The sequence below is a fragment of the Callorhinus ursinus genome, unplaced genomic scaffold (genome assembly GCF_003265705.2).
Source record: "Callorhinus ursinus isolate GAN/ISIS: 27379988/994484 unplaced genomic scaffold, GSC_fseal_2.0 scaffold1, whole genome shotgun sequence".
NCBI classification, from domain to species: Eukaryota; Metazoa; Chordata; class Mammalia; order Carnivora; family Otariidae; genus Callorhinus; species Callorhinus ursinus.
The window spans coordinates 115,454,678-115,467,241 of NW_027397063.1; the positions used below are offsets into that span (position 1 = coordinate 115,454,678).

The 12,564-nt window shown below is 41.7% G+C and overlaps 1 protein-coding gene across 2 annotated transcripts in view; it reads left to right on the forward strand.

Moving 5' to 3' along the window:
- Positions 1-12,564, forward strand: part of STAG1 (STAG1 cohesin complex component) — a 428,102-nt gene that overhangs the window by 295,860 nt on the left and 119,678 nt on the right. For both annotated transcript variants that reach the window (XM_025881833.2, XM_073899645.1), the window contains 2 exons: positions 9,584-9,682; positions 10,222-10,301. In XM_025881833.2, the coding sequence (XP_025737618.1) occupies positions 9,584-9,682; positions 10,222-10,301 (179 nt within the window). The remainder of the gene's footprint in view (positions 1-9,583; positions 9,683-10,221; positions 10,302-12,564) is intronic.

The following is a 12,564-nucleotide window of genomic DNA, read 5'->3' on the forward strand; positions in this document are numbered from 1 at the left end:
CTAACAACTAAAGGAATTATTTATTAGAAATTCAGTTTGTTTTTCTGTTGACCAAAACTTCTTTCTAAATTTTCTACCCATTGGTTTTTTAGTTCTTTCATTGTTGGTGACACAGAATAGGTCTAATTTTTTTAAATTTTATTTTATTATGTTATGTTCGTCACCATACAATACATCATTAGTTTTTGACGTAGTGATCCACGATTTGTTGTTTTTGTATAACACCCAGTGCTCCATGCAGTACGTGCCCTCCTTAATACCCATCACCGGGCTAACCCATCCCCTCAACCCCCTCCCCTCTAAAACCCTCAATTTGTTTCTCAGAGTAGAATAGGTCTAATTTAAACACAACTATAGTAATCTCTGTGTTTTAGACTAAATATCTTAATCCTTTTATATTTATGCTCATGACACTAGATTACCTTTCTCTTTCCTTTACAGTTTGTCAGTATTGCTCTGTATTGCTTTCACTTTTAGCTTATGTGTACAGTTCTACTTTGTAAATTTTTATTTATTTTGGGGGGGGGTAGAGGGAAAGAGAGAGTCTTAAAGCAGGCTCCACACCCAGCATGGAGCCCGACACAGGGCTCGGTATCACAACCCTGAGATTATGACCTGAGCCGAAATCACAAGTTGGACACTTAACGGTGCCACCTAGGCACCTCGTTCTTCTACTTTCTTGTATATGCTTGATTCCTCATATCAGAATCTCTTAGAGCTTGGGTGGGGTCTATTTTCTGTTAGTCCACCCCCTTTCCTCTTTCTGTGTTGATTCATCCCATATCTTACTTCTTTCAGGTTCCCCCAAAACCCTTTTAGCTCTGTATTTGCCAAATGATACCTGATGCCTGTCACCAGAGGTAGAAGTTCTAACACTTGTGCCCACTCAGTCTTGATATCAGGTTCACCAAGGAAAACACAAAACAGTCAAGCACTGGATGACACAATGCTTTACTCACATAAGAGGGCACAGAGCAAGATTGGTTTCAGTAGTGGGCATTGGTTCCCCAGGGCCAGCAGATTCCAACCAGCAATCAACACAGGGCACTTTCTCTGCATGCACCTCTCTTATGCTACAGAACTAAGGATCCTGTCCCCTCCCCTGAGGAGATAGATTTAATAGTGAATTTGGCCAGATGCCATATGACTCAATGTGTATAAGCAGGACAAGAAGACCCACACTGAGTCTGAAATAGGAAAGATATTCCCACACAAGGCAATTACCCCCACCATGATTGCAAAGGCTCATCTCTTGATAAGGAAATGTTCCAGGCCCATGGATCGTTCTTAGCAAAAGACTATATACAGAGGACTGCCTTTCCCAACAGTCCACACCTCACCCCTGCTTGGCCACTAAAGTGGCAGATAAAGCATATCAAATCCTGTAGGACCATTGCCCACCCCAAAGTGGGAGTCAGAGTTGGGTCCAGTAGGGTCCTTGAACAACTGATATGGATGTGGATTTCTCATAAAGCTTCCCTGTTATTTGGAGATGGGCACTTTACCAGGGTGATTAAGAGAGCCAGACCCAGGAGGATGATTAGGCTTCTCTGGAGAATTATCTTCAAGTAGGAACCCCAGGTATCTGGATTAAGCCAACTAAAAAGTTTAAAAAGTGAGTCTGAGGGGATTGTGAATGTACTACTAATAACCATCCCACCTGTGTGTGGATATTCACCAGCTCATTTTTTAACTTAACCTGAATTATTGACGTATGCACAGCAAGAAATGCTGGCAGTTACACAAACACCACCCTCTTCTGCCACCAAATGATTGAGGGCTGTCTATCACCATGTAGGCTAGTGAGTTCACTGAGTCTTGTTGATCTTGTATGGCTTAGATAGTAGCATTAACTACTTCTGCATGGTTAAGGACAGGTTGTATACAGTATTTTTCTAGAGCCTGTATACCTATACCCAGTATTAGAATTTGGGTAATTGAATGAAACCAGTGGTTAATTTGTCTTCCCTGGAGGGAACTGTATACCACTCTGTGACGTGTTAGCAAAGTGGGTCATTTCCAGCCCTCTGTGTAGTTCCTGACATGGATAATGAGGCAATAAAATCTTTCCCTTGGAGGCATACAGTCTGTTGTCCATCGGAGTCCACAGAGAAATATGTAACCCAGAGGGATGCAGGTGATATCCGCCAGGGATTTGTTTTCCTAATACTGACTAGTTCAGTTATATACAGTCTCAGTTACTTTTGCCTTGTGGTTGCAGAGAAAAGTTACATATTGGACTTCCAATTCCAAAATGTCAATATAGATCAGTAATAACCATTCTGGTACAGGGGTCTTTTTCTGTCACATCATAGATAATATTAAAGCAGGGGACTCTGGAGTATGCCTACATCTGGACCTGTCTTGAAGGACTCACCTGGTGATTTGACCCACTGATAGCTTAAGAAAGGTCTGAGTAGTTGTGTACTGACCAGGCCCTTTACAGTGGGAGTGCAGGATAAGAGGAAGTTTATTCTGGAATGACAAATCCAACATTGGTTAAGTTTGCCTTCATTCACTATGGCTGTACTGATTTTTATCAAAGTTTTGTTGTACCAGGCATTCTGTAGCAGTGGATTCTGCAGAAATGAGAAGAAAGAGTAATATTCCTACCCGTCTTTCACTCCATGAACTTCCTGAGGCCAGAGATGTCCTGGTCTACTACTTGGGGTGCTAGCTTCCTGGGTATTGCAACCCAGGCTGTCTGTCCCAATCCTGATGCTACTGCCTTTTTGAGCACCAGTGCATTGTTGCTTGACCCAGACTTACTCTTCTCAGTTGGCCAATCCCCAAAAGGGAGGTCATGTGCTGCACAAACTTGACATGTCCAGTAACGTCACCCACCTGATTTGAAGGGTCACATGTTCCCAACCCTACTAGAAGGACCCTAGCACCATGGTACTTCTTGGTTTTGTCTCCCACCCTTGTGGTTTCCCATAGAAGGGAGGTGCCCAAGGGAAGCATCACATCCAGATCAGAGTCAGGAGGCCATGTCTGGTGTGCTGTGACAGCGGAACTGCAACCACCCCAGAGACATACACTCCAAGTGAAAAAAAGAATGATTGGTATACTGAAATTGGGATTTTGAAGGCACAGCCTAAACACATATCTGCCTACTCCACCCCTACCCCATCCAAGCTCAGTATTTCATAGTATGCATTGAAGGGCCATGTTTCCCTTGCACTGCAGTGCATTGTTTAGTAGCCATACAGCCCTAGTCAGATCAGGGTACCAATCCACTAGTGGGCTGTCTTGGTAGTCTTTCTTTAGTTGCTGTGTAAATCAACCAGTCAGTGGCTCCATTTGCATGCTGGTGATAGTGTGCATGGAAAGTACATTTCCATGAGAATATGCCCATTTGTTGTCTTACTTTGGTAATGAAGGATATTCCTTGGTTAGAGTGAAAATCTTATAGGGTATCCAAAAATATGACAAGTTTTGTTCAAGGACACCTGTGACAGTTTCAGCCAGCATCCAAATGTCAGACTGGAATAGCAGTACTGTAGCCTGAGTATGTGTTAATGGCCATGAGGCATCATTTGTGCCCATGGCTTTGGTTTGAGGGTACAGTGTGATCAATCTCTCAGACCCAGGTGGGTCCCAGTCCTTGGTTAATATGTCCCAGTTCTCCTTGTGGATGATACGAGTATATTGAGAAGAATCACAAGATTGCCCTGCATCATTTTTCTTGGTGTCTTCCAGGGTCATCTCCTGGGCTTTATCGCATTTTTTGGGCGTGGACGGGGACTTTATCACATTTTTTGCATCAGTAATTGACTCCCATGTCCAGTTCATAGATGTACCCAGTGGGAGGTTGTTGCAGCCTGCTAGGCACAAACTGGATTGGCACGGGAGTGCTATTTATGTTTTTATTTTAAAAGGTCTTTTACCATGAGTATCCACATGAGTGACATATGTTTTCATCCCAGACAGCAAGCTGCTGCCTTAGTTCTTTTCCACATATGGGACATCCCTTAGTAGTCCAGTCGTTTAGTTGCCATTCTCCTGGCCATTGGTAATAGCCCATGAGTTGGTGAAAATGGATCAAGGCATGGTGGTAGGGGTGACCTGCATGGCCATCACCATAGCACAGATCTTGGCCCATTGGGTAGAGTGTCCACATCTTGTCTCAGTCAAAAGATGGCCATCCGTTGTTGGCCAGATGGCAGCTGCAACCCTGCAGACTGTATCTGTTTTTAGTTTCACAGAGTGGTCAGTAAACCATGGTTTACTGTCAGCAGGCACATTTTTTAATCTTGTACCCCAAGTAGCTCTAGGAGGGGCCAAAGGATTCCCTGTGGGTTGTTTGCGTCTTTCTGATAAGCTGACTATTTGCTTCTGGAACCGGCTAGTCCCTTGGGATTTTGGCCAGGCCTGATCTTGGATGTACCATTTCCATTTTATGATTGAACTTCGTTGAGCCTTTTTAATTTTATTGGTAAGCTTTGTAATCAGCCAAGTGAGAATGGGCAGTTCAGGTTACAGTGTCATATGTGGCATTCTGGGTTTAAGATGCCTCGTCTCTGTTAGTGCCCAGTACCAAGCAAGGAAATGTCATTCAAAAGGGGTGTATTGCAAGGAAATGTCATTCAAAAGGGGTGACTCAGTCGATTAAGCATCTCACTCGGTTTCAGCTCAGGTCACGATCTCATGGGTTGTGGGATCGAGCCCCACTTTGGGCTCTGTGCTCAGTGGGGAGTCTGCTTGAAGACTCTCTCCCTCTGCCTCTGCCCCCCTCAAACAAATGAATCTTTGGGGGGGGCCTGTATTGGGTGGTAGCTTCCGGAGGTTTTTAGATCCAGAGTCCAAGAGACCATTGCCTCCCCAGTGACAATTTCCTGCTGCCACAGACCAATCAGTGTGTTAGGGGGGTTGTGGAAACCTGCAGTTCCATCAGACTAGCAAGTTTCAAAGGTCCCAAAAGCTGTGCCTGGCCCATGGCTTGCTGAACAGCTTCTAAGGCCTGCTGTTGCAAAAGGCTTCATTTAAAATTGGCTGCTTTGTAGGTCATCTCAATGAAAGGAGCCAAGAAAGTCCCCTTGTGGGACACATGCTATTTTAACTACCAAAAGAGGCCCTCTAGCTGTTCGGCTTCCTTTGTATTAGTGGGTGCTGCCAGGGCCTATATTTTTTGTTTGATTGTCTCTGGGATACTTCATTGGTTTCCTACCCAAGTGGCCCCTAGGAATTGCACCTCCTGTGCCAGGCCCAGGACTTTATCTGGTTGTATAGTCAAATTGGCACTAATCATTCTATCAGTGCCTAAGTACAGCACTATAGCCACATGTTTTTCAGTCAGCCCTACTGTCAGGATGTTATTAATGTAATGGATGACTAAAATGTCAATGGGGACTTAGGTTTATTGAAGATCAAGCCCATTCAATAATGGCATATTGCAGGCTGTTTTGTGTGAATGCAAATTGGTCCTGATCCTCATTCTGCAAAGGGACCAAGTAAAAGTCATTAGCTAGATCGGTAACAGTGTACAAGTTTCCCATAGGGATTGCCACCATTGCAGTAATGTTGAAAATGTCAGGGGCTCAAGCAGGAACTTCTGTGTTTAACCTGTGATAATCTGTCAGCTTCCAAGCTCCAGAGGCCTTCCTGACTGGCCAGACTGGACTATTAAATTATGATAGGGTGGTTATTAGCATCTCTGCTTATCTTAAGTCTTGAATTAACAGAATAATATCCTTTTCAGTATTTTTGTTGAACAGTGTGCCATGGTTTGGGCATGGAGTTGGCAAGGAATGTACCTCGTCCATTATGCTTGAGTCTGTCCTTGTTGTGGTGCCTACCCCTTGAGGTAGTGATGGTGTTCAGTACTGCACAGAGACAAAAAGTTAATACCTATTTATGTACTCAGTGGTGGGAACCACAATCATCAGGATCCAAAATGGTCCAAAGGACCCCATCCACAAGCACGTGTGGACTTAATCTATCATGAGTAACTACACTCTCTTCAAAACTACCCAAAGCTGCTGTTTTCATTGTACCCGATGGGGACCTAAAATTATTGTCATTGGGGCACTAATACTCAAGGCCCCCAAATAAATAAGTAAAAATCTTTTAAAAAATTATTTATTGAGGAGCAGGTATGTGTTGAGCACTCTGTTAAGCAGTATTCACATTTCAGTCAGATTTTGTGTAATGGAAAAACAACAAAGCTTTTAGATAGTATAATAGAAATAACTTGCAGAATATAGTTGAGCCCCAGAATAGAGCAGTTACCAACTGGAATTTTCATCTAAGTTATTTTACAGTTTTCTGAAGTACTGTCATGGGTACCATCTTACTTAATTGTTAAGTTCCTGTAATGTAGGCAGGGCATGTTATAGATAAAGAACCAAGATTTTGGAGGGGAGGTAGTTGATTGGGAGGCATCACTGGACAAAGTAAAGATAAAATTCAATTAATGTTTTTCCTCTACCTATAATTGGCTGTGTGAACTTGGATAGATGGAGTTATTTCATCTTTGACGGCCTTATTTTCTTTTTTTTTTAAGATTTATTTATTTATTTTTTGAGAGAGTGAGAATGAGAGAGAGAGAGAGAGAGTGTACATGAGAAGGGGGAGGGTTAGAGGGAGAAGCAGGCTCCTTGCTGAGCAGGGAGCCCGATGCGGGACTCGATCCTGGGACTCCAGGATCATGACCTGAGCCGAAGGCAGTCGCTTAACCAACTGAGCCACCCAGGCGCCCTGACGGCCTTATTTTCAAATCTGTAATTGGAGAGAAGTGAGGAAACTATTTACATGCTATCTTAGATCTGGGGTTGTGATTTTATGTTGGGACAGCTGTCCTTAGTCTTTTGCTCATCCGTTGTTGATTTCTTGTGAGTATATTTATCACGTAATACTTTTATTGGCTTTCCCCCATCTTGCTTCCTGGAAGACCATGTCCTGTGAGCCATTTCCGTAGATCTCTGTGGACTGCCCTTTGACTTTGCTGCCCATTAAAATTACTATGCCTGCCCCCCTCAGCATCTACTAGTTATGAGATTCTACCTTGTCTCTCCTATTCTGTGCTCTTATCTCCATTGCTATCAGAAGCTAAATTTTGTTTGAGTGTCTTCTGTCAGTCCTAGACTACAGAACACAGTTACTATGGATCTTCTCAGTAATGTCTGTGCCCCCATCACCAGTATTTTCCTTATTGCCTTGGTAAACAGAGTATTCTCTGAGCCCTCGTGAGGAACATATTCAACTGGTAGGTCTTCTGAGCTTTATAATAGATCCTTTCTGGCATGCTTTCCTGTGTCTTTAAATTCCTCCCTTCACAGTCTGCCACAGTGATTTTGGCATCTCTATTTCATTTAATATGCACCATTGCTTTTTCCTAGAGCTATCCAGCAAGATATTAGGCCATTTCCAGAGGCCCTCACAAAGCATTACATTCTGTTTCAAAGGATAGTGCCCTATATCCAAGAACTCTCCCATATCCTGTTTTCTCGTCCCACACCCTCAGCAACCACCAGCATATTTTCCTGATTCTTGCTGTTTGAAATTGGCCCATTCCTGCAGCACTCTGTAGCATACATTCAATTACTAATTTCAGATTAAAGGGTTATCTTAGAGGTTGTCCTGCCCTGAAACAAAGAGGTTAGGCTGTTTTATCCTGTATCATTCTCCACTGGCTATGGATCTCACCCTGGAGGGAGGGAAAGGGTGTAGACAGGAGGGTAGTGTGGAGCATAACCTCCCAGGAATCTCTTTGCCAGGTAATTCTTTTCAACCATGGTCAGTTCTCCAGAGAAAGGTACAGATCTGAACCATTAGCAGTCAACACAGGAGCCGGCAGGAAGATTAGTCTTGTATAGTAGAATATGGGGATCCGGGTTGGGCATCAGGAGCATCTACTACAGGTATCCCAGGTTACCTCCTGTATGCTAGTGACTTTACCAAGAAACATCATCTCATTCAGTGGTGTACCGGAGATAACTTGGATCAGGTTGCAAGACAGTTATTTTGCACATCCCTTTGCAAATTTGAGTTCAGTAACATCTCATTGGTAGCTCAAAATTGTGGATGGAGTATTTACATCACAGAAATATGCAAATGCAACAATTCAGGGCCCCAACCCTCAGAACTGGTTGTTAAAACTTTCACCAGCAGGGCATCTGTGTGGCCCAGTCACTTAAGTGTTTGACTCTTGATTTCAGCTCAGGTCATGATATCAGGGTTGTGAGATTGAGCCCTTTCCCCCCCACACCCAGCATGGAGCCTGCTTAAGATTCTCTCCATCCCCTCTGTCCCCTCCTCCCTCTCTAGAAATAATAATAATAGTAATAAGGGCGCCTGGGTGGCTCAGTCAGTTAAGTGTCTGCCTTTGGCTCAGGTCATGATCCCAGGGTCCTGGACCAAGTCCCACATGGGGCTCCTTGCTCAGTGGGGAGTCTGCTTCTCCCTCTGCCTGCTGCTCCCCCTGCTTGTGTGTTCACACACTCTCTCTCTCTCAGACAAATAAATAATAAAATCTGTAAAAATAATAATAAATCATGACCAGCATACATCTGCATTTAATCCTTGCTACAACCTTATGAAGTTGGTTATCACCATTTTATAAAAGAGAAACTGAGAATCAGAGTGATCAATATAATTGCCATCTTTCTTGTTGCTAAAAAACTATGGAATTGGAAATAAAATCTAGTTTTGTTTGATTCTAGAACTTGGACTTCTCTTATAGCACACTGCCTTTTTTTTCTTGAACATAGAAATTCAGTGTCCTTTGAATACGTTGAGAGAATTGGCTAAATTTCCAGTGATTCTGAATGTACTTTGACCACCAACATTTTCTACTCCAGGTTAATGACTTTATTAAAGATACTCCACCAGGGGTGCCTGGGTGGCTGAGTCGTTAAGCATCTGCCTTTGGCCCAGGTCATGATCCCAGGGTCCTGGGATCGGGCCCAGCATCAGGCTCCCAGCTCCGCAGGAAGCCTGCTTCTCCCTTTCCCACTTCCTCTGCTTGTGTTCCCTCTCTCGCTGTGTCTCTCTCTTTCAAATAAATAAATAAAATCTTTAAAAAAAAAAAAGATACTCCACTAATAAATAGCCTCAGGACATTTCACTCTATCAATTTGCCTCTGTTCTAAATATTCTACCCTTTACCTGTTTTCCTAACTCCTTTTTCTGGAATGTAAAAGGCACCCAGAAAATATTTGTTAAATGAATAAATGATGACCCTATAATATGAAATTAGTTTTTTTCTACAGGATTATTTAGTAGTTATATAAAGGGCAAACCAGCATATCCTCCTCTAATTAAAATCATAGGTTAAATATTTTCCCAGAATGCCACAGTACAACATGGGAAATACTCCGTGTTGAATCAGAGTTGATAAATATTTGAAAAAGGTGTAGCTTACTCTCAAGTAACTAAGGGGTTTTCACTGCATTTTTAATTAAATAGAAGTACAACACAGACTGTACAATTGCTCACTTCCACCCTGTGTTGAATTACAATATGATGTAAATTGGGTGGATAAGCTGAAAATTACTTTAGTCTTCACATAGCCTTAAATCTTTTCAACTTTTGTGGCATGGAACTGACTACTTCTGTTGTGTTTTTATTTGTATATCTGAAGCAAGGAGAGGTCAGATTGAAATGTTTGAAAGCTCTACAGAGTCTGTATACCAATAGAGAATTATTCCCCAAATTGGAGTTATTCACTAACCGATTCAAGGTAAGCATCAAGAATGCTTAGTTTGTTTTTTACTTTTTAAATTGTGAGTTAAAGCTACTTTAGCAAATAACATTACCATAACAACTGTTTAGTTCATATTCTTTATTACATATTCTTTAAATAAACCTGTTTTAAATAGATGAATGAATTTTTTTTCAAAAATTTAATCTTGGTATTTTAATGTCTTACAAAGGTATTACCAACATGAGTTCTTATTTATTGCCTTCAACAGAAGGCTCTCCTGCTTAAAAGAACATTTTCTTTATAAATAGCTTTTTGTACTTATATTAATTTTGCACATTAAGGTCTATTTGTCTCAGTGTTAGGGAATACTAGTGGATGAGAAAGATTTTAGCTTATGAACATTTATACTAATACCTCCTTTGTATTAGTAGGACTGTGATAATACGGGTTTAAGAGTAAAGCTTTCCATTTAATCGACCATTAGTCTTGCATGTACTCCCCAAAGATACTGCCTTAGTCTGTCCCATCTGGTTTTCTCCTCATGTTCGCTTTGATCTTTAATTTTTTTTTTTTAGGATCGCATTGTATCAATGACACTTGATAAGGAATATGATGTTGCTGTTGAAGCTATTCGACTGGTTACTCTGATACTTCAGTAAGTATAATATTTGTTAGTAATTTAATATTGGGAGCACCTGGGTGGTCAGTCAGTTAGGTGTCCAGCTCTTGATGTCAGTTCAGGTCTTGATCTCAGTGTCATGAATTCAAGACCTGCACTGGGCTCCATGCTGGGTGTGAGCCTACTTAAAAAAATTTTTTTTTCTTTTTTTGGGGGGCATCTAGGTGGCTCAGATGGTTAAGCATCTGCCTTCGGCTCAGGTCATGATCTCAGGATTCTGGGATTGAGTCCCACATCACTTCTCTCTCTGCCTGCCACTCCCCCTGCTTATACTCTCCCTCTCTCTCTTTCTCTCTCTGGCAAATAAATAAATAAAATCTTTTAAAAAAAAGAAAAAATTTAAAAAATTTTTTTTTCCAAAAATTTAATCTTGGTATTTTAATATCTTTTTCCTGGCATTATTGATGTACTTCACATATATAACACTACTGTATATCTTATCACTTTAGGTTCTACTTTTACACTTTAAAGTTAGGTTTGAAACAAAATGTTCTGTTTTTCTCTTTTTTTTTTTCCTATTATTTTATGTTATTCACCATACATTACATCATTAGTTTTTGATGTAGTGTTCCATGATTCATTGTTTGCATATAACGCCCAGGGCTCCATGCAGTACATGCCCTCTTTAATACCCATCACCAGGCTAACCCACCCTCGACGCCCCTCCCCTCTAGAACCCTCAGTTTGTTTCTCAGAGTCCATAGTCTCATGGTTTGACTCCCCCTCCGATTTCTCCCCCTTCATTCTTCCCCTCCTGCTATCTTCTTCTTCTTCTTCTTTTTTTTTTTAACATATAATGTATTTTTTGTTTCGGAGGTACAGGTCTGTGATTCAACAGTCTTACACAATTCATAGCGCTTACCATAGCACATACCCTCCCCAGTGTCTATCACCCAGCCACCCCATCCCTCCCACCCCCCACCACTCTAGCAACCCTCAGTTTGTTTCCTGAGATTAAGAATTCCTCATATCAGTAAGGTCATAGGATACATGTCTTTCTCTGATTGACTAATTTCGCTCAGCATAATACCCACCAGTTCCATCCACATCACTGCAAATGGCAAGATTTCATTCCTTCTCATGGCTGCATAATATTCCATTGTATATATACACCACATCTTCTTTATCCATTCGTCTGTCGATGGACATCTTGGCTCTTTCCATAGTTTGGCTATTGTGGACATTGCTGCTATAAACATAGGGGTGCACGTACCCCTTCTGGTCCCTACATTTGTATCTTTTTTTTTTTTAAGATTTATTTATTTTTTTGAGAGAGTGAGAATGAGAGAGAGAGTACATGAGAGCAGGGAGGGTCAAAGGGAGAAGCAGACTCCTCGCTGAGCAGGGAGCCCGATGTGGGACTCGATCCCGGGACTCCAGGATCATGACCTGAGTCGAAGGCAGTTGCTTAACCAACTGAGCCACCCAGGTGCCCTCTACATTTGTATCTTTGGGGTAAATACCCAGTAGTGCAAACATCTGTCGTTTCCTGACTTGTTAATTCTAGCCATTCTGACTGGTGTGAGGTGGTATCTCATTGAGGTTTTGATTTGGATTTCCCTGATACCAACCGATGTTGAGCACTTTTTCATGTGTCTGTTGGCCATTTGGATGTCTTCTTTGGAAAAATGTCTGTTCATGTCTTCTGCCCATTTCTTCATTGGATTATTTGTTCTTTGGATATTGAGTTTAATAAGTTCTTTATAGATTTTGGATACTAGCCCTTTATCTGATATGTCATTTGCAAATATCTTCTCCCATTCTGTCGGTTGTCTTTGGTTTTGTTGACTGTTTCTTTTGCTGTGCAAAAGCTTTTTATCTTGATGAAGTCCCAGCAGTTCATTTTTACCCTTGTTTCCCTTGCCTTTGGTGATGTTTCTAGGAAGAAGTTGCTGTGGCTGAGGTCGAAGAGGTTGCTGCCTGTGTTCTCCTTTAGGATTTTGATGGACTCCTGTCTCACATTTAGGACTTTCATCCATTTTGAGTGTATTTTTTATGTGGTGTAAGGAAATGGTCCAGTTTCATTCTTCTACATGTGGCTAATTTTCCCAACACCATTTGTTGAAGAGACTGTCTTTTTTCCATTGGACATTCTTTCCTGCTTGGTTGAAGATGAGTTGACCATAGAGTTGAGGATCCATTTCTGGGCTCTCTATTCTGTTCCATTGATCTATGTGTCTGTTTTTGTACCAGTACCATACTGTCTTGATGATTACAGCTTTGTAATAGAGCTTGAAGT